Source organism: Cavia porcellus, unplaced genomic scaffold (assembly GCF_034190915.1).
Source record: "Cavia porcellus strain 051 isolate PalLab524CR breed Dunkin Hartley unplaced genomic scaffold, mCavPor4.1 scaffold_29, whole genome shotgun sequence".
NCBI classification, from domain to species: Eukaryota; Metazoa; Chordata; class Mammalia; order Rodentia; family Caviidae; genus Cavia; species Cavia porcellus.
The window spans coordinates 23,059,197-23,080,654 of NW_026947512.1; the positions used below are offsets into that span (position 1 = coordinate 23,059,197).

The 21,458-nt window shown below is 51.1% G+C and overlaps 2 protein-coding genes across 5 annotated transcripts in view; both read left to right on the forward strand.

Annotated features, from left to right (window-relative positions):
• Window positions 1–248: 248 nt before the first annotated feature.
• On the forward strand, window positions 249–12,244 carry Ascl5 (achaete-scute family bHLH transcription factor 5). The gene is made up of 2 exons (XM_003474696.3): window positions 249–429; window positions 10,461–12,244. The coding sequence occupies exon 2, from the start codon at window positions 10,968–10,970 to the stop codon at window positions 11,550–11,552; it is 585 nt and encodes a 194-aa protein (XP_003474744.1). The 5' UTR covers window positions 249–429; window positions 10,461–10,967; the 3' UTR covers window positions 11,553–12,244.
• A 670-nt stretch (window positions 12,245–12,914) lies between these two features.
• Cacna1s (calcium voltage-gated channel subunit alpha1 S) overlaps window positions 12,915–21,458 on the forward strand; it is a 61,503-nt gene continuing 52,959 nt past the window's right edge. For all 4 annotated transcript variants that reach the window (XM_063240291.1, XM_063240292.1, XM_003474847.4 and 1 more), the window contains exons 1-2: window positions 12,915–13,228; window positions 14,862–14,967. In XM_063240291.1, coding sequence (XP_063096361.1) covers window positions 13,077–13,228; window positions 14,862–14,967 — 258 coding nt within the window. In that variant the 5' untranslated portion in view covers window positions 12,915–13,076. The remainder of the gene's footprint in view (window positions 13,229–14,861; window positions 14,968–21,458) is intronic.

Genomic DNA, 21,458 nt, shown 5'->3' on the forward strand with positions numbered 1-21,458 from the left:
CTATCACTGCAGAGGGCACTGTGCTTCCCTGACCCCAGGAGCTGATAGATGCATCATCCCTCCCTTGGCCTTCCCCCCGGCACAACATCTGTGCTTCTCCTAGGCTCCAGCCAGGAGCTGTGTGTCTCTTGCCTGGACTCGGGGCAGCCAATCACAGCAGGCCAGGATGGCCCTCTCTCCTCTTTGGGAGTTGATCCCAGATCAGAGGCACCCCCACCCCTACTCCCTCCCCTTCTGGGTGTGTCGCCCGCTGTTTGAAGCTTAATCAGGTAAAGTGTACCTGGCTCCTGGTGCTGTGGCAGGGAAGCCAGGCAGAGGCCGCCGCAGGTGCTGCAGGGCAGGCAGGTTGCTCGGGAGGTCCTGCAGTCCCCTGAGAACCACTGGCTGGGATCAGCTGCGCTGGAGGAGCGAATCCCAGAGAAGCAACCGGTAACCGTGTGAACGTGGTGGCTGAGGGATGCGTCGGAGTTGGGTCCTGAAATAGAGAGAGGAGGGAGGCCAGAAATATTGTTTACTCAGGGCTCAATCACCCTCAGTGACTCTCCTACCCAAAGGGAAGGAGATAGCCCTGCCATCTCCGAGGGGAGAAGGGCAGATTAGCTGTGCTGCCAAGGCCATCGCCATCAGCCTGCGCTGTCCCTGAAGAGCCCACTGGCTTTGGTCTGATGCCTGTCAGTGTCCAGAGATTATAATGATTTTCTGGGTGGGAATCAGTGAGAGGAGGCTTTCTTGGGAAAGAGCAAAAACATAACGGGTTCAGGCAGGCGAGGGCCTAAACCAGGGCCGAACTTGTAAGTCTGAGCCAGCTCTGAGAGGTGCAGGGTAATGATTAGGGCCAAGGCCTCCTGGACACACTGCTTGGGCTCAGCTTAGCAGCTGTATGACTACAGCCCATCTGCTTATCTGGGTCTCTGTTCCAGTAACTGTTAAGTGGATTAATAACAGTATCTGTCTCATATAACTATTGTGAGAATCAGACAAGAGAAGCACTTGGACTAATAGTACGGGGCAAATACTCTCTCTACATATTCTCTGTCTCTCTATCTCTGTCTCTCTCCATTCCTACAGTACTGTGGATTGAACCCACAGCCTCATTCACAGGAGGCAAACATTCTTGTGCCTATTTTTGCTGTTCTTAAGTTTACTATTTACTGGAAGTATGATCTCCCCGAGTTCACTTTAGCTCTCAGAGTGCTAGTTTCTCCATCTATAAAAGGGGTACAAAGTTACTACCTGGAAGTGAACCTGAGGAGATTAAATAAGAGCTAGATGTCCAAGGAAGAGCCATCTCCTCTCCTTCCCAGTGATGCAACTCAAGATTCCACTCTGTTGGCTGGGGATTTAGCTCAGTGATATAAGCGCCTGCCTGGTGAGTGTGAGGTCGGTCGTGAGTTCGATTCCTGGTACCAAAAAAAAAAGATTCCACTCTGGTAAAGCCCACTGATGCCTGTGCTTTTCACCCTGCTCCTGGAGGAAGCAGCTGGCATGGATGAGTTTTGTATTTTCAGGCCTCTGACTTCTGCCTGGCTGCTCCACCACAGACATCAGGAATAGCAGATGTGGCTCGTGAGAGTGGCAGCTTTGCCATAACTATGTACGGGGTCCGTGACACTCACGTAGGACTGTAGGCCTGAAGATTGGCTCACTCCTCCACCAGAGCCTGAGTTTTGGACAGCTGAAAGCTATGGAGTGTGGTGCTGGACCCTGTCAGAGGCAGAGGTGTCTAGAGAGCCATTCTGCCTTTCCAGGAACTCCTTACTGTTTAAAAAAGCAAGATACAAACACGGCAAGGCAAGAAGACACTTTGATTAATGAGGGACCAACACACAAAAGCTTTAGGATTCAGAGAAGAAAGAAAGACTAGACAAAGGAGAAGGTTGCATGGACAGAGAGAGAGTCAAACAGTTCCAGGAGGAGGAGGACTGGGCTGGGGGGAAAGGTGCACAGCTGGTGCTCCTGGAGGGAGGGAGCTTGTGAAAGCAGGCTTTGAGGGGAAAAGGCGGGAGCTGATGAAGAACAGAGAATGCAGAGACAGGCCGGCTGATGTGGGGATGCGAGAAGGCAAACAGTCTGGGGATAAAGGGACCAGCAGCCCCCTGTGAACCTTATGTGTCAAGCAAGGAGATGTGGCCTGAAGGAAGGTAGTAACTGTCTGCAGGACAGTATTTTCAGAAGATGAATCTGGAGTGCGCACAGGGAGTTAATACGGGGCAAGTTCAGGGCAAGGAGTTAACCTGTACATGCACTGTGCCTGCTGCTCGTGGAGTAGCCTTAGGGCCCTGAGCTCCTTGATCTTGACCCAAGGATGTCAGTGCTATGGAAGAGAAAGAAGAGGCTTGCTTAGGGTCCTATGGCTGTAATCAGCGAAGCCTGATTCTAAGCCATATCCAGCTGTCTCCAAGGTGCAAGGAGATACAGAGATCACATGAGACAGGTGGGAAAATCCCAGAGACATCCTGGATGAGCAGGGAGCTTCAAGGACCTTGGCCGCCCCGTTCGAGGAACCTGGGTAGGGTGGGGTGGAGAAGGCAGGGACACAGACTAATCTGGCCACAGGTCTCAGCTCTTTTGCTTTCTGCTTCTATACATGGAGGGGGCTGAGGACATGGCAGGGACCTCTTGAGACTCAGATGACAGTCAGTGTGTGACGCATCACAAATGCTCAACATTGTTGCTTCTTGCTCTTCCCTTCCCTCCCTGTGGACAGGTGCCATGATCCCTTAAACTGTGTAGCATGTGATCACTTTCTACCCAGCAATTCTCTGTATCTATGACCAAAGCCAATAGACCTTTGAGTTTGGGGCAACCTCAGTGTTTTCTTCCGTGTATTCTGAAGGGCTTTTTTCCCCCCACAGAATACACATCACCTACATGGAGACTCCTTTTGTGGAGAAACGAGAGAATCCTTTAAGGTCTTCCTCCGTTCCTTGAGTTGTTTCGTGAGATACACCTGAGTATGTCTCTGTGCTTTAGGTCAGCCCTGGAGTCCAGATCAGGAGGCTAGGGCAGGAGATGGCCATGGTGATGGTGAGTAGCTCACAGAGCAGAGTCCCAGAGGACAACTGGGCAGCACCTGGGGTCAGCGTCACTAGTGCCAACATGCACCTCCCTGACTTCTCAGCCTGTAACCCCAGTTCCAAGACTGCCTGCTCTACACCAAGGGAGGTTCCAGTCCAGCTTGAATTTCTGGAGTCAAAGCTGATTTCTTCCCCAGAATTGCCTGGCCCTCTCTGAACATGCCTTCAGGGTGCCCATAGGATGCTTTTCCTTTCTCTTTGTCCTTCTTAAAAATAAGCATTGAATTCAAAAGTACTTGTGAGCACCTATCCTGTGCCAGTGGTGCTCAGAACAGGGATGAGAAAAATGTGCATCTGGACAGAGTAGGTAACAGCCCAGCGGGAGATCAGGCTCAGTCCTGAACCCCGCCCTCCCCACTCCATTCTGCGGTGCTCCCTCCCCGTCCACCAGGGCTGCTGGACTCCTTCAAAGATCTGCCTACTTGCTGAAATCCATGGTAAGGGGTAGTTCTCTTTGGTTGTCCACTGAGTCACACTCACACACTGCCAGGTGGTTTGGGGTCATGATTCCAGCTGGCTTGGCTTCTAAACCATGGCCGCTTCTTCCTCTTTGAGCAAAGAATAGGGCAAAGGAAGAGTAAGGTACGAATTGGACTTTCTGTCTCCTGAACCTCAGTTTTCCTCCTTCTTCCGGGCTGAGAAGCAGTTGCCCCCAGAGAGGACGATGATGATTAACTGGCCCCAAATTGTTCACAAGCTTCTCATGAATCCCCAGTCCAACCTTGAGAAAATTACTTTACCTCTCTGTATCTCAACTTTCTTGTCTATAAAACAGTAGTCACCTTGTCATGAAAATTAATGTCTATATGTTCGTGCACACACAGACAAGTGTGTCATTTACATTGGTGATGGGCATGGGAGAAGTCTTATGTGAGGGCTAGCTGTTCCCTGGTCCAGGCATGCTCCAAATCCTAAGCTCTTCTTGGTGCCAGCAGCAAGCAGGTCACTGTTTCTGAAGGTAAATGTAGCAGTTCTGCTGGTGATAAATGCGTAAAAGCATTTTCCTCAAAGCTCATTGCATACTTGTAGGAATATTACAGAAGTAGTCCCTACATTGTCTGCTATCACATGGAAAGAGGATCATACCTGGTGGTGGCTTCTACCTTTAAAATGACAATCACAAAGGTCAACAATGACAGCCCTTTGGTCTCTGTCTGAAACTCTGCAGTTCACAAAAAGATTTTGCTTACTCATTTGGTCATTGCCCCCAGCCCTGGACAGTACTGTCCACTCCTGCCAGCTCTAGAAAGTCAGGAGCAGGGCTGAGATGGGAGCACAGCAGGTTTCCCTTCCCCCATGTCGGGTGGGCAGTGTCCTTTCTTTGGCTTCCTTTTTACTCTCACCTCTCGGATAGGCCTGGGCTCTGCTGTGTATATAGTGATCGGCGCTTACTCAGGAGACCAACTGTCAGGGTATAAATCCTAACTCTGAATTGTACCAGCTGTGTGACCTTGTGCAAGATGCTTGACATTTCTGGACCTTGGTCTCCTTGTTTGCAAGCAGGGGAAAGTATCCGTCCTGACACTGAAGGGTTAGTGAGAATCCTGGGGTGCTTACTACAATATCTGGCATACAAGTGAACACAAGGTGTGTGTTCAGCGTGGCTACTGACATATAGCCCTTTGGTCCTGAGCAAGGAGGTGCTCTGAGGCTTTCTTCCCAGCACCCCGGAGGCTCACAGGTGGGGGCCTGGTATCCTTCTTGGGGAATGGAGGTAGCTGCCTCTGAGAACGTCTTCCTGTGACTTAGCATTGCAAATACCAGATTATAGTCATGGCATTAGGAAGGACCAAGCCACTCACCCAACTCTGGCTCTGGGAGATCTTGGATCTGATTCTTGTTTGTTTATACCAGGAATCAAATTTGGAACCTCACACTTGACAGACAGGTGCTGCGCTGCTGAGCTATATCCCCATTCCAAAATCCTGTAACAATCGTGAATCCTATAAAAAGCTAGAGACCTCTGTCTGCCCAAAAAGGTCCTCATGTATCAACCCAACCACCCTGGTAAACAACAACCAAGCTGTGTAACCCTGAGCAGTTCTTCAGCCTCTCTGAGCCTTAGTTTCCTCTTCTGTAAGACAGAAACAGTGATGCCCACGTCCTCTGAGTGAGAGGACTGCATGGGGTTAAGAAAACAGCACTAAACACAACAGCAGGCACCTGATCCACACCGGCCTTCCCTTCCGCACCTCCTTTCCCTTCTTAGAGATTCTCAGCAAGGTGACACTATTTGTGGGTATGGCTGGGTCACTCTGTGCCAAAGCTCTGTGTTTTTTGTTTTTTGGGGGAGGGTTTGTTTTTGTTTTGTTTTTTTGTTTTGTTTTGTTTTGTTTGGTACCCAGGATCGAATTTCCTGGCCCAAAATGCTTGCTTCTGGGAACAGAGGAGAAGGAGAGGGACTCTGCTGAGTTAGTTAGTTTGTTTGTTTTGGTGGTGTTTTTGTTTTTGTTTTTGTTTTGTACTGGAGATTGAATTCACAACCTTGCACTTGCCAGGCAGGTGCTTGTGCTGTTGAGCTAAACCTCTGGCCTGGGGATGCCAAAGCTCTGTGATGCTCTCCTCTTGGTGACAGTGGCTACAGACAGGTTGCTTGGGAGCAATCAGAGGTTTCCAAAGCTGAGGGACAAGGGATGGTCCCAAGATCAGTGCATGGCGCTACCAGGTGTGGGGCCTTGTTTGGTGAGGCCAAGGAAGGGAGCTGAGTGTATCCACCCAGAGGTGGAAGTGGAAGGTGCACACCAGCTCATCTCACGGTGCCTGGTCTCCTTAGCCTGACCCCATGGTTGCAAATGCTACACCCTATGCATTCTCACCAAGATCCTGAAATGACTCGATCAATATGGATATGGAGGTATGCGATATGTGCACAGTAAGAGTGGAGAGATTGTCCTAGGAATACAGGCCAACAGGTAGACCCTTAACAGAGGTGGTGACACATCATAACTTTTTAAAAAGGGTTTGTTCTGGAGCTGGTAAGGCAGAATTTCTTGAAGTACATTCTAGTTGATGTTAGGTTTAGGGATTTTTAAAAAAACATGTTCCATAGTCCACTTGGAAATTCTGGTTTAAAGGCAGACAGGTGTCTTAACTGCTGGACTTCCCCAGGCCTCCAGGAGGCAACTGTGCCCTGTGAATTGCCAGCAGGGTGACTCCCAGTTGTGTTGCCCTGAGTACTGAACTGAGGGGCTGCATGGGAAAAGGTTTTAGTGACTGCCTGGCCTGGAGGCAGGAGGACGTGGGAAACGATGCTGCAAAGCCAAGCTGGGCTCTGAGCCCTTTTCCTGGTTCAGGGCACCGAGGCAGACTGGGCACTCCTCAGGGCACTGAGGAGGCTTTGGGAGCAGCGCTAGCTGAGCCCCTGCAGAGGACCTTTCAACACACAGGGGAAGCAAGGCACCGTGATGAGCTCACTTTCACCCAAGCTAATTCTGGAGCCAGGAGTATTCTGTTGGAAGGGACAAGTGCAGCGAACTTCTGATCTCAGACTTCTCACTCTGGCTGTAGCCCCCTGAAAGCAGTGAGAAAGATAAAGAAAGTAAATGATGTTGTCTATCAAAGATCTTATCTGCTTTTGCTGAATGAAAGTTCAGCCCATCGCAGGGGGTCCTACCAGTGTCAATCAACAAGCATTTATTAATCCTGAATTGTGTGTCTCACAGCCGAAGTATAAGACAAGAGTTCCTGTGTTTATAGTTTGCCAGCGAGGTGCAGGAATATAAGACTGGGGAGAGGGATCCTAGTAAACACAGGGCACCCAGGAGGAGGCTAGGACAAGGGTCAGTAGGCTAGTTATAATAGCCATCTACAGGAGGTTATAACTGCATGCCACCCATCCTTCAGGAGGGGTCACAATTAGAGCTTCACATGACAAGAAGGGGCTAGTGCTGGTGAGGCAGATAGTACATGCTGCATAGTTAGAAGGAGAGGGCACTGGAATCAAGGCCTTGGGGGGTGCCCCCCCACTACTGCCAATTTACTCTCTGTTGCACAGTGGATTGAAGATTATAAAGTTCTTTGCACAATATCTGGTGATAGCTGACTTCCAACAAAATAGAAACTGCACGGGACACAACTGTGCCCATGCTGTGAGCATGAAGAGAAAGGTGGGTGGAGCGTGCTTCCTGAGAAAGCTGTGTGCAGGACATCTGGTACCTGCTGCCCGACGCAGGCCCTCCTGACCTACTCTGCCTGCTCTGACTCTAACCTGTTCTGCCACTGCCCAGGTGAAGCAGTGTCTCCGGTGCCTTTTCAGAGTGGCCGCTGGGGTTAATGTGTCAGGAGAAAGCTGCTACACGCTGTTTTAGACCCTCTTGTATCCTGTAAGCTGCCTAATACTGAAACAATGCACTGTTTTTAATTTTTTTTAAGTACATTTAATTGTACCTATTTTATCTGCATACGGAAAATTAAAGTGATGTGAATTCCTTCACAAACTCGAGGGACAAATTTAGTAGACTGACAGAAAGTCGCGTAGTTCTTCCCTGAGGGTCCTTTCTTAGTCTGAATTTTCCAGAACACCCCGGGACTTACACAACCCCGGAAGACGTGTAAGGACTTCCATTCACGGCCCCATGGGGTCAGGACCGGGAACCTCACCCACAGTTTACTGACATTACTTCTTCCCACCGCACTGCGGCGCTGTTGACAGCTGGTTCCACGCTGGCAACTAAACTGCCTATGGGTAGGTTTAGGCTGCTGACAAATTGCGTCCTGCCAGGGCATCTGCTCCATTTTCCTAAGGTGAGGCACAGGGGTTCCCGGGCGGTAAGTTCCTGTTGCTTGACTCAGCCCTTTTCCTAGAACAGGACCCTTACCATGCTGATAAGAACATCTTCCACGGAGCATTTATCTTCCCAAGGATAACCAGGGTGACCTGCCATGTTCCTCCTGCCACAGCAGAGCAATATCTTTACTCTGCAGTGGGCTCCTATCCAATAGGAATCATAATCAGATACTTTTGTTAGATCAGTGCAAACCTTCTTGATTGATCAGAGGTGAAGACACTAGGAGAAATATTGGGGGAAGAAGAGAAAGTTGATTATTTATTGGTCCTTGATTAGTAGCTATGGCACCTTGGGAAACTGATTTAAAACCTCTGTGTTATATCTGTTCTCTCACCTGTGAAGCTGGATAATATGATCAAGAATGGTGTGAGAATCAATGAGATGATTCATAATCAGCACTTAGCAATGTCTTACATAACGTAAATAATAAGCAATAGCTGTGATTCTAGGTACTTCATGACAATGCTATTTGACTGCTTTATATCAGCACTGGTGTAGTCCCTGTTTGTGGAAGACCTTTAGTGCTACAGAGCATCATGCTGCTTAGTAATGATGGGCTCCACAGCTTCGCTGGGCTTCTGTACGGGGAAGAGTGTCTGTGACAGGAAGGAACTATTCACTCACAGATGTGTTCCCACTTGTTTTCCCTGGCAAGTTATCCATTCTGTTCTAATAGTAAAGGCCAAACTCATAGAGAAACACACAGTTCTGCCATGAGGCTTTTTGTCTGAGCCAGTTTTATGAAAACAATGTCAATAGTATATGAATTAATTAAAAATAAATAAGCTATGTGTATTGAAGCACAAGCAGAGGTTGTTATACTTATTAAAATTGTCATTAATGTAAATATGTTTCTGACCTTTGTCAGATCAAATTTTAAAAAATAAAGTTGACCATGACCAGATGGGCACCATGTTGGAAAGAAGAATCTAGATCCCAAATTGCTACAGAAGAAGGCTGCTAGCAGGTATTTTGAGCAGCCTTTACATGCCCAGCACTGAGCAAGGCACTGGGAGCAGGGCACCAAAAAAGCAAATCCCCAGCTCTGTCTCCCACTCTGGGTGCTCTGAATGAATCTCACAATGCACAGCTTTGAAAGCCGCTGTTAGGAGCTTCTGCACTGTGTTGCAGAAGCTATATTTACCTCTCTCCTATGGATGACAAGGTTGGACAAAGCAACCTTGTTTGGGCACAGAGGCCCAAAGCCAGAGTCAGGGTCAATGTGAGGAATAAGCAAGTATTGGAAGCATCAGGGTCCTGATGGAAACAAGCACTCCTTTGGGGAAGAAAATCTTCCACAACCTCCTCTTTAAAATGCTGCGGAGCCCTCAGAGGCTGTGGAGAAGGGGAGGCACGCGGGAATCGGTCCTGCCATCTCCTGCATATTCTTCTACTTGAGAATGAGCACAAGTCCCATGATACTTTGAATCCTTGATTGTTTTAGGTTCTCATTCAGCGTGGAAGACAGAGCTAGCTGGGAACAGGCTTGAGGTTTGCAAAAAAGACAACGGTGGGAGGGCACAGAACACACTCCTGGGAACCTGAGTCTGCCACTGACCTGCTCATCAGGGAGACAGCTGGCCCCTTTCTGTCTCATAGAGAAGCCTTGACACTGCTTTGTTCCTGTGGGACGCAGTACCCATGCATTCATTCAGTAAACAAGAGAAGAACAGTAGTAGCCTGACAAGTGTTAAAATAGCATTTAGGGACCCAGGACATGCACAAGAGAGGGGGACAAGATGGCTTACTTGAGTGGCTTACTAGAAGCAACACTTGATAACCACTGGTGATGAGGCTTGGTAGCATCTGAACTCAACACAGACCAATTATTTCTAAAATAACAACCTCCTAAAGACTGGGACAGGTTACATGTAATTAAGTCCCACCCTGACAAGCCCACCTCCCTGCCTGATTCCCTCTCAGGTATTCAACAAGGTTTGTGGAACATTATTATTTGCCGGAGGCCTGGGCTGGGCTCTAGGAATGTAACAGCGGAAGAATAAACCCCTCTATGAAGAGAGGCCGAGGGAGGATGGAGGGTGTATCTGGGACTCCCACAGTCTGGGCAGGGAAGGTGTTGGCCATCGACTCTCTACCGGACAGGGGGCTTTGAAAGTGCCAACACTACCTGAGTTTCTTGTGTCGAGGGTTAACCTGTGATTGCTGCTGCAGTCTTGATGATTAATTGGCCATTTCTGAGCCCCTTTTAAATATTAGGCCCTGGGAGGCTCAGTGATGAAACTTGATCGGAATTCTCAAAGGAAATGATGTAACTGGGCATTTTTATACTTAGTGAAAAGGCTGCGAAGGAAACCCTAGACACTTGTTTCAGCCAGATCCTGTAGGAGGTGTTTTGGAATAACCTTGTGCCATGTTTGATTCTCATATCTAGTTGATCTCTTGTGAAGGAGGTTTTCAGTGTTTGCTTTATGGAAACCACAGCTCCAGGAGGGCTACCCAACTATTAAGAGGTGATCTGAGCCCTGATCCGCAGCTCTCCAGAAGACACTGCCTCCTCTCTCAATGCTACAATCCCTCCTGAGGCTGAGAGGGATGCAAAAAAGCCCCTAACTCAGTTCTCTCTTCTCTTTTTTAGAAACACTTCCCCCAGACCCCATCTGTTAAGCGGGTGCACTCCTGACAGCTGCTGTAAACACAGGACCCTCAGACAGCCTGGGGATCCCTAAAGTGCGCCAGGAACAAGAACCAGACACTGGAGATCCCCCTACATACACTCACATGGAGGCTTGCGGCTGGTGCCAGTAGGAAGTGCCCATGCTTGGCTTCAGGAAGCAGGGCACTCAGCCCTGTCACCCACCCGTGAGTGGCGTGGAGTAGGGTAAGGGCTTCAGAGATCTGTAGCACCATGAGCAGGGTTGGAATATGTGCCTGCTGAGCCTCTGCGAGGGACCACGTTTCTCCAGGGCAATGGCTCGCGTTAGAAAGTCCCCTGAAGCTACTCCAAAGGACAAAAAGAGGCCCTAGCAAGCGCTGCAGAGGTTCTGCTGGCGATGTGACTCGTCCCCGTGGTCAGAACTGGGCAGACCCCTAGCAGGGGCCACTCGGGAACCTTCTCACTCAGGGTCTGGCTCCCCGCGACACCATGAACAATAACTTCTGCCGGGCCCTGGTGGACCCGAGGCCCGTGGGTCCCCCTAGCTGCATGCAGCTGGGCGTCGTGCCCCCGCCCAGGCAGGCGCCGCTGCCCCCCGCTGAACCCCTGGGGAACGTGCCCTTTCTGCTGTATCCGGCGCCCACCGAAGCAGCTTATTACGACGGCTACGCTGGGGTGCTGCCCTACGTGCCCTTCCCCGGCGCCTTCGGGGTCTACGACTGCCCCTTTGAGCCCGCCTTCATCCAGAAGCGCAACGAACGCGAGCGGCAGCGCGTCAAGTGCGTCAACGAGGGCTACGCGCGCCTCCGCGGCCACCTGCCGGGCGCCCTGGCCGAGAAGCGGCTCAGCAAGGTGGAGACGCTGCGCGCCGCCATCCGCTACATCAAGTACCTGCAGGAGCTGCTGAGCGCGGCCCCGGACGGCACCCCGGGCCCCGGGCCGCCCACCGACTCCCGGCCCAACTGCCCCGGCGACTGCGAGGCTCTGGCGCCCCCCTCGCTGGTGCCCGAGCCGTCGGAATCCTCGGGCTTCTCGTCCTCTCCTTTCTTTGAGTCAGAGGAATCCAGCCATTGATCAGTCGGCCTCCCCGGACTCTGAGGATGCTCCCCTCTCCCGCATTCCCGGGGCGGGGGCCTAAAGCTTGGCGGTCCGTGGCGTTCTCCACCCCACCCCACCCCAACCCCACCCAAGTTTGGGCCTGAGATGTCGAGTGAGGCACAGTGAAGTGAGCACCTCGAGAACGCATTGCCCCCACCCACCCACACCTGGGCCTGCACTGCCTGCAGCAATCTCCCCACCTCCCTCCCCCAGTCCTGGGCTGCAGGAGGCCACCTGGGACTGACTCATTGGGTCAGACTACTGCTTGGCGTCAGCCTGCGTTGGGGTGAAATTCAGAGCCCAGCCCGGCTCTAGAGGCTCTGCCCTGTTCTCTGTCATCGCAGGGCAGGCCTGTTTCCCCGAACCCCCTGGAAGTGACCGAACCATGCTTTGATCCCAGTGCACTATGCTCTGGCCATCCGTGAAAGCGTCTCAGATGCTCTAAAGAGGCCACGCGTGTCCACTCCTGGATCTCTCTGGCGTCTCGGATGGGGGGTGACTGCACCCCCCCGACACACACACCCCGGCTTTTGAGTGTGGCCTTCTCCAGGGTTTTCCTAGGTTGAGTGCAGTTTCTGCTCTAAGGCTTACAAGCCTCTGGGTCTGTTGGCACTGTTTTGGCACCAGAGAGCTAAATAAAAGGACTGTGGAGTGTTGTGATTTCTAAACCATTGTCTCTGTTGACCCTGAACCCGGCTCCTTTCTCATGTATCTTCGCATCTCAGAGCACCTGGGCTAGGGTGTTGGGGCGTGCTCTTAGCTCATGCACTAACAAACATGTACAGAGCTTAGTATGTGCTGAGGGCTTGCATGCAGCACAGTGCAGAGTCTCGGACTTTGTGCAGTTAGGGGTGGGAGGAGGCCTAGTGTCACTGTAAAGTGTGGCAGGTGTGGGGTCAGTGGCGAGCACTTTCGTGGTTGTCCTGGAAACCTTCCACCCCAGCCAGGAAGGGTTCACTGTTGCCTGACAGAGGCCTGAGGTGAGGATGAGCAGAGGCTTGCACAGATCTCGGCAGGTACTGAGATGGGGGTAGGGGGTGCTGTGGAGCTGCGCTGAGCACCTTCTCAAGACAGTGCCACAAGATCCAGACTTAAGTCTGCAGGTGCACCCCTTTGTCTCCCCTTTCTAGACTCTGTTACCCCTGCCTTGAAACCTCATGTCAGTCACCAGTGCCCCTGTTTCATCCTAGGCCTGTGTGTAAGTTCCTTTCCCCCACCCTCCTCGGGGGACGAATTGGGTTGTCAGTGGCTCGGCTGGACGGAGTGACAGCTGCCTGGCCTCAGGAGCTCAGGCTGGGCAGTAGGGAGCCAGTGGAGGCTAATTTTACTCACTGGGAGCAGGAAGACTAATCCTCCACCCCCAGCCCTGCCCTCCGCCAGGCTGGCTCAGCAGGACGGGCTCAGCCAGGCCCAGTCCCCAAGGCGGGGGGCATTGGGGACACAGGGAGGAGAAGGCAGTGGGGAAGGGGAGCAGGGAAACTCGAGGTTGCCAGGGAAGCCATGGAGCCATCCTCACCCCAGGATGAGAGCCTGAAGAAGAAACAACCCAAGAAGCCTGTTCCTGAGATCCTGCCACGGCCGCCCCGGGCCTTGTTCTGCCTGACTCTGCAGAACCCCCTGAGGAAGGCCTGCATCAGCATCGTGGAATGGAAGTATCCTTGGGGGTCAGCAGTGGGGGACTGTGTGTGATGTGAGGATGGTCACCAAGGGCAGACTTTGAGGGTCGGGTGGCTGAGGACTTGGACTGGGGTTAGTTGCCGCAGCAGGGCCTGAGAAGCCTTCAGGAAGCGAGGAAGACCCCCACCACGCTGGCAAGCAGGGCTGGGTTTGGAGAGCTTCCTGGGGTTTGAATGGGCAGCCCACCTGAGAGACCATCATCCTTCTGAGGAAGGGGTTATGTCAAGGAGACTGTTTTCAGCTGTGCCCCAGTCCACATCACCATGGGGTGCCTCTGCATTTTGAAGCCATGGTCCCAGTTTGGTATTTGGTGGGCATGGGGGAACTATGGCCCCTCTGAGAATGTCATCTCCTTTGTTGAGAGGAGCCAAAGTGAAGTATGTGACAGTTGAGGGACAGCTTCCCCTGGATCCAGGGCCAGCTGGGGACAGAGCTAAAAGAGAGCTGAATTTGAAGGAAGGGACTGCACTTAGCAGCCCCAAAACATAAGCCCACAAACATGGCTGCTTTGGCTCAGACTTATTGCCCAGGGTACAGGGACTTCAAATGCTTGTCTGCATTTGCCTGAGCTCTGAGAGGAGGAGGAGGAGGATGAAAATATCTGAGTTATTTGGGGAAAGGAGGAAGAAGCTACAGAGGAGAGGAGGCCTGTGCTGAGTGAATTCTGAGAGAGACAGGAATGCCTGAAATACTTCTCCAGGGCTGTGGAAGAAGGGCCCCCTCCAGCTGCCTTTCGGAAGAAAGGAAGAGGGAAAACTAGAAAACAGTGGAGTCAGGTCAGCCTGCTCCCCACGTCAGGCTGCAGGCCTCTCCCTCTGTCTGTCTCTGGTCAGAGAAGGCCAACTGGGCCACCTCTCCCTTTTGTGCCTCCTCCCTCCTCCAAGCTTCCTCCCATCACAAGCCTCTGTCACAAGGCCTCCTCTATTCTTCAACACTGGAACTTCTTGGGAAGGAAGTGGAATTTTTCAAACCAGCCCACCCTGTAGGATGCCTCTCCGTGCCCTCCCACCAAACCACACACTACCTACCCTTTTTTCCACCCCTAACTCCTCCCCGAACTCTTGCTTTCTAACGGATCAGCAAGTCAAGAAAGACAGGACCCTGTGTCAGGGAGACAGGAGGTGTGAGTGAGTACACACTTAGACTGGTGTAGCACACAACTCTGAAAATCCCAATTTCATTTCTGTTCTCCATCTCTCCAGGCCTGCCCTGTGGGAGCTTTACCCAAACCTGCATCTGCTCCCTGCCACCCCATCTTCCTGAGGGACCCCCTCAGAGGGTTGCCTGACCACTGTCTCAGAAAGTCCTGGCTCCTTGGGAGGGACCAGCAATGGGAGTGGAAAAGCAAGGACCCCTGGGTTTCAGCCAGGTTCTGGCCCTGTGGTCCCCAGGGAGTCTAAGAGGAAGTTACCTGTTCCCGAGGAAAGGGAGCCAGGTCCCCAGCTAAGAACCCGCAGGACAGCAGGGACGGACCCTGTGGCCCAAGTCCCCAGGAACAGCCCCATCCCTATGACATTGTAGTCACAGTCCCCACTGACCCTAAGTGCTCTTCTCCTCAATCCTATGAACTGCACATCTCACTGGGGGTCTCCTTAACCCTGGCACCAGACCCTTCGAGACTATCATCTTGCTCACCATCTTTGCCAACTGTGTGGCTCTGGCTATATACCTGCCCATGCCTGAAGATGACAACAACACCTTGAACCTTGGCCTGGTAAGATAGGTCTCTTATCCCACTTCCTGTGGGCTGGCAGCCCGAGGCTGGGGCATCCCTTGGAAAGCTGTGTTCTGGTGGTGACACTGGTGATTTAGATTGACAACACAGACTCTTAGACCTTGTCTTTCCAACCTGTGGGTTTGCTGAAGTGTTCAGGGGCTTGTGTGACATCACTAGCCAGCATTGAGCAAGTACCCACTGTGCCCAGGTACTGTGCTAATCACCCAACAGGAATAAATACATTGAATCCTCACAATGACCCCTGAAAAGTAGTCCCATTTGACAGGTGTGGAAATCGAGCCTTAGGTCAGCTAGTGAGCCATGGATACTGAATGCTGATTTCCTTTCCCTGGATATAATCCAGAAAAAACTAGATCCCATGGAGCTTGCCTTATGGCAAAGTTTGGCCCAGAAGTCCAACAAAAGAGCATGCTTTAGGGCTGGAAGTGTGAGAGCACTGAGACTTGGAGAAGTTTAGGTCCTTGGCCAGGGTCACCCTGGTCAAGCCTTGTAGCAGAGCCTCACACTCCAACCTCTCTGACTTTGAAACCCACTCCCGTACCTGCTGTACTGCTGAATGATGATAGCATGAGATTTTCTAAAGGAAACCTCCTTAGAAGCAGTGCCTTTGGGGCAGGGGATGTGGCAGCAGGAGAAAGCTTGTCTAGCATGCCTGAAGCTCTGGCTTTGATTCCCAGCACCACAAAAACAAAATGGAGCCATCGTTTCAACAAGGCTTTTAGAAAGTGTGGAGGTTCTTTAATGCATCTGGGCCAGGGAGACTGGAGAGACTGTCTCTCCTTTGCTGGGAATCAGACGAGAAAGGGAGAAGCTGGCCTTCCCAATGTGTACTTGCTTTGAGTGGAAAACAGCTCCCAGTGTGGAAGGAGAGTGAGACCAAGAGGGCCAGTGCCCCGGTACTGGCAGGGAAGGGGCCCGCAGGCCTGTGGCTTCTGCACTGTAGCCCAGGTTCTCCATGTGGCGGGATTTAAAGGGCCCGGGGTCCACCCCCCTCTTCAGGTTGCCATAGTTTGGGCCTTGGCTCCATTAAGAAGTTGACTACATATGCAAGAAACTCCTGGAGGTATTAAATTACACCTCAGTGGTTACTTCATCTTCCATCTTGAAACAGAACAGCCGTCTCAGGCTCTTCAAATGGCCCACGTGTGCTTTTCCTGAGTCTCACATCAGGTGTAGACACTCGCCTATACACACAGGCTGGTGAGCTCCCTGCTAGGGGGCAGGCGGACCAGAAACCTTTGTAAAGCCACAAATGTCACCTAGCAGGTGGGATATTAACTATCAGGGAAGGACTCTGATCCGACCCTTTTGTTGTGACTTCCAGAAAGGACAGACCAGTTCCTGCCTGAGGCCTCTTCATTCCCTCTTGTAGACCATGGGTTCATCTCTGACACCCAGCAAGAGGGAATGAAAGAAGACAGAGCAGGAGGAAGGGAGATTAAATATTTATTTCCTCCTCAGCCTGTATGGTCTGTTTGGTAGGCATCTGAGAAAGGCTGGGGACTTTCTAGCTATCAAAATAGCCCGTCACTTTTAAGAAAACACGTTGAGAACTAATTCTGCATTCTCGTTCATTTTATAAATGTGTATTTAGTGCCTGTTATATCCATGGTACATACTATAAATGTGAATCAAATACACAGTTTTCATCTTTGTAGAGCTTAATTAAATTGACTCAATGGGTAATTACTATTAAACCAGTAATTAAAATGAACTGGGCCATATGTGAGGGTGGGGAGACTGATGCTCCACCAGAAGAGAACCCGAGTTGGTGTTGGGGCCAGGGGATGCTCTCCAAAGGGTATGAGACGAACCTGAGACTGAAGGATGAGGACACGACTGACTCTGTGGCTGCATGACCTGCACAAGGCCCTGAGTGCAGCGGGCCACCATGCTGCTTGTGGTTATGGTATTGAAATTTTAATGAATTTTATCATTGAATTTATGTTTTGTAAAGGAAATTCACTGGGACAATGGCACATGTACTGGGACTTGGGGACTTGGTTCACACCATGGTCTTGCTATCACCTTTCTGCCTCAAAAGATGGGTTTTCAGAGACCCCCAGACAGAGACCTGGGCACAGGAGAGGGGAGGCTCAGGGTTGAGTCCAGGGGCCCTCTGGCGTGGCAGGCAAGGGTACGGCTGTGGTGGTCCCTACTCTGGATGAGTGTGCCACAGCTCACTTAGTGGATAGCTCTGCAAAGCCCATCCCTTGTTCATGTCCTGTGTCTCCCGGAGTGTAAGTTGTGATACACAGGTTTTGCCTGACCATAGGGGGTTATGCTAATTGGTCTGTGCAAAGCGGGGATGCCTGCTCCCCTGGATGCTGGGTGGCTGAATGGCAAGAGTCCTGGGAAACGGCAGGAAGCAGGTGCTTGCTGTGGCCTGCACTTGCTCCATCCACTGGCAATTTAAAAAACTCCACAATAGTTCAAGAGACTGTAAAAGAAAGTGAAGAGCTTTATGCTTTATCAGCACTGATTTTTCTCCATTTTGAACAAGGGGCTCCATGCTTCCTTTGCACTGGGTCCCCCAGTGACATGAAGAAGCCACTGATATCCAGGCCTGAAGTACAGACAGTGATGGACTGGGGTGGACTTACTGACTGACTGCATGTGGGACAGGGACAGAGGTGTGGGAATTCAGAGATGTCCTTTGGCTCCCAGAGTAGGGGACAGAGTAGACGGTGGTGTCACTGGGCAAGGCAGCAGCTTGGAGGTGCGTGGAAGAGGAGTACGGCAAGCTTGGCCTTAGCCATGTTGGGACACAGATGCCTGTGTTCCTGGAAGGGCAGGTGGCTCTGCAGGTCTGCGCATCTGAGGACAGAGCATCACTCAGTTAGGCACAAGCCAGACTCACTGAGGCATAGCCAAGGCTGGGATGGTGACTGCCCGTTTGCAAGCAGAGTGGGGGCACTGGCTCCCATGATTATGGGAGGGGCACCCTGATACCTTTCTGCAGGCATGGGCTCTGCTGGGATCTTCCCTGGTCCCTCTCCTGCTCTTTCTCCCCTTCCCTCCAGCACTTGGTGAAGGATTCAGTCTGCTCTCTGTCAGTGGGGAAGCCAGGGATCCTCTCTGAACTGGAGAGGAAACTGAGGCCCAGAGAGGACAAAGAGTTCTGGCAATGCACAGTGGGTCAGAGGGTGCCAAGAAGAGGATCAGGGTGCTGGCATCCTGGCCAGTCATGTGATGCTGTGCTAGAGGGAGGCATGGCCTCTGAAATCAGCCAGACCAAAGGACAGTACTATGTGGTGGCTGGGGAATGGATTAGGGAGCTAGAACATACACTTCTGAGTCCAGGCTGATTTATATACTTGCTGTGTGACCTTGGGCAAGTTATGTAAGCTCTCTGTTCTGTGACAGAATAGCACTGTACACTTGAAAGACGCTTCTTAATGAGTACTCCTAGGTTGTAGATCCAAATCCATCACATTAGCAACTCCATCCTGCAGGTCTCATGATGTATTCCAAAGTGAGCACCACAGCCAGGAACTCCCTGGCCATAGACACTCTCAGGTTGTTCTAAATTCAAAGCTATGTCAGAGAGTAAGGCCAAGTAAAAATTCCCCTTTACCCCACCTGCCACCTGTCCCTGCTTTCTCTTTAATCTTTCGTCTTCCCTCTTTGAAGCATCCGATTTGCCTGAACGGCTTTCCTGATTACCCCTTCTGTCCTCCAGCAAATCACTGTCATCACCATGAGCAACACCATGAACATCCAGCCCTTACTGAGTACTTGCATTGTATCAGGCACTGTTCAAATTATGTGCCTAATGTCCCTAAGGCAGGTACAGTCCTTTCTCTCCTTTGTACGGATGAGTAAATTGAAACAGAGAGGTTAGATCACTACACATGCCCAGCTGCCTATGTGGAAGGCCTGCCCCTTGTGGGGGCCTCTTAGTGAAGGCTTCCTGGACATCAGAAGAGGAGGAAGGAGAGGCCCTCTCTGCTTTCTGTGGGAAAGCCCCTTGCTGTAATCCTGCTTTCTCCTGACCATGGAGTCCAGACCATGATGGACATGCAGAGTGTCCAGGTCCAGCCTCCAAGCCTGCTCCATTTATCTAACAGAGAAGTCTACCTTGAGGTGTCTATGGCTGTTACTACCACCCCACACACCTCTTCCGGGAGGGTGATGTCACAAAGGCAGACCTTTTGCCAGAGAAGTGGGAGGCTGGAATCGACCCTGAGTTGGGCCTGGAAGCTGAGACTAAAAGTCAGGTCTTCCCTCCCAGCTCAGCCCCAAACTCTCCAGAGCCAGCTTTGCGTCTTTCACTTCACCTAGACCTCAACATCTAAACAGTTCTACTCCTAGAGGGACCCCCAACTAGAAGAGCAGTCTAAGCCAGCTGGAGGAGAGCCATGTGAACACACTGAAGCAATGCATTAGGAATTATAGGACACAGACTAGAGATGGTCTCCCTTCCTTCCCCAAAGCACTGCAGGAAGGTGAGCCGTGTCCCCAGCCTCTGTCCACTCAGTGCCAGTCTCACACGTTCCCAGCCCCTCCGTGTGACTCCACACAGTGCTAAGTGTCCTTAGGTGGGCAGATCTCCTCTGGCCTTGACAGTTCCCAACCTGGGGGGCGCACCCCAGCTTCAGGCTTGATGTTGGGTGCCATAGAGAAGCGGGTGGGCTCTGCTTCATCAAAAGAAAGCCACAGTGATTCCATTACTTGGATGGATGATTTTCAAAATGTGAAAACCTACATCTGATTAAAATACACAAGGAACGCGTGTCCAAGATTAATTTGAAGCTGAATGTAGTTGGGCTTGTAGTGAGAGGCAAAAAGAAGCTGAGGCAGGAGGATTGCAATCTCGAGGGCAGCCTGAGCAATTTAGTGAGACCCCACTGCTAAATAAAAAAAATTAGGCCAAGGATGTAACTCTGTGATAGGGTGCTTCTGGGTTCAACCCTCAGTATGTTATAATAATACTTATGATATGTAATAATAATAATATTTATAATGTATTATAAAATACTGTTATATGACTTATTTTAATACTAATAATTATATAATATTATATGATAATATAATACTAATAATTATATGATAATAGATATTATCCAGTAATATTTTATTGATATTGTAACAGAACAAGCAGGAACATAGAGTTGGCTCACAAGGGATTAGAGGAACAGGAATTGTATGAAAGTGCAGAAGGAATGCTGGGCCAGGGCTGCCTGGCGAGACACTGTACCCACTAATGCCCTACGGGCCAATAAAACGGAGTCTCTATGGTCTTCTTTGGATGAAGTAGAGCCCACCTACCTCTCTATGGCACCCAACATCAAAACTGAAGCTGGGGTGCGCCCCTCAGGTCGGGAGCTTTCAAGGGCCAGAGTTCTGCCCTCCAAGGGACACTTAGCACTGTGTGGAGTGATGGAGGGAGCTGGGAACGTGTGAGACTGGCACTGAGTGGACAGAGGCTGGGGACACGGCTCATCATCCAACAATGCACAGAACAGCCCTGCCCCCAACACAGAATGACCTGGCCCTGATGCCCATTAGGGCTGAGGTTGACAAACACTGCCCAGGTCAGGTCAGTCATCCTTGGCCAGGCCTTTAGAAAAGGAGCCAGCATGAATGACCAGGGCATGGTGCCTTCCCTTTGACTTATTGCCAAGTGCTGGGACGTTTGTCTAACTACCCATCTCATAAGTATTGCCCATGCCTGTGCCTGTGCCTGAGTGGGGCAGGATGGGGTGGGCTTGGTGTGGTCTCTCACTTGGCCCCTCCTCGCCCCCCTGAGCAGCCTCTACCGCTAAGGATCATGGACTCTCCCCGCCCCTGCTGCATTCCTAGGGCTCAGGTTGCTGCTCAACACCCTCCCCCAGACTGGCGCCTAAGCCTCCTTAGGGCACCTGTCTTTTTATAGGGTCTGGAATGTGACTGCCAATTCCTGCAGCCAGCAGCCCACTCCACCTCACTATCTGGAGAAGCTGGGGTTTCAGGAGGACCCCAAGCCTGGCCTTGACCTCCAGAGATCCAGGACTTGCAGGGCACAAAGGATCAGAACTGTGCACAGAACTGGCGCTTCTCAACCAGGATCTCAAAACCAGGATGTCAAAATAAAAAACAACCTTGAGCTGGGAACGGTGGCACACTCCTGTGTAATCCCAGCTCTCTGGGAGGTTGAGGCAGGAGAATCACAAATTTGAGCCCAGCCTGGGCTACTTTACAATTTAAGAAATTTTGTTTCAAAATACAATATAAGCCAGGCGTGGTGGCTCACGTCTGTAATCCCAGCACTCAGGAGGCTGAGGCAGGAGGACTGTTGTGAGTTCGAGACCAGCCTGGGCTACAAAGTGAGCTCAAGGCCAGCCTGAATTGCATAGCGAGACCCTGTCTCAAAAAGACAAAAATAAATAAATAAATAAATAAATAAATAAATAAGGACTGGGGAAATAGCGCAATGTCCAGACCCTGTGTTTAATCCCCAGGGCCACAAACAAACTAAAGCAGAA

What these genes read in the sequence shown, in the direction of transcription:
- Ascl5 (XM_003474696.3), top strand. Translation starts at nt 10,968, where the DNA reads ATGAACAATAACTTCTGCCGGGCCCTGGTGGACCCGAGGCCCGTGGGT.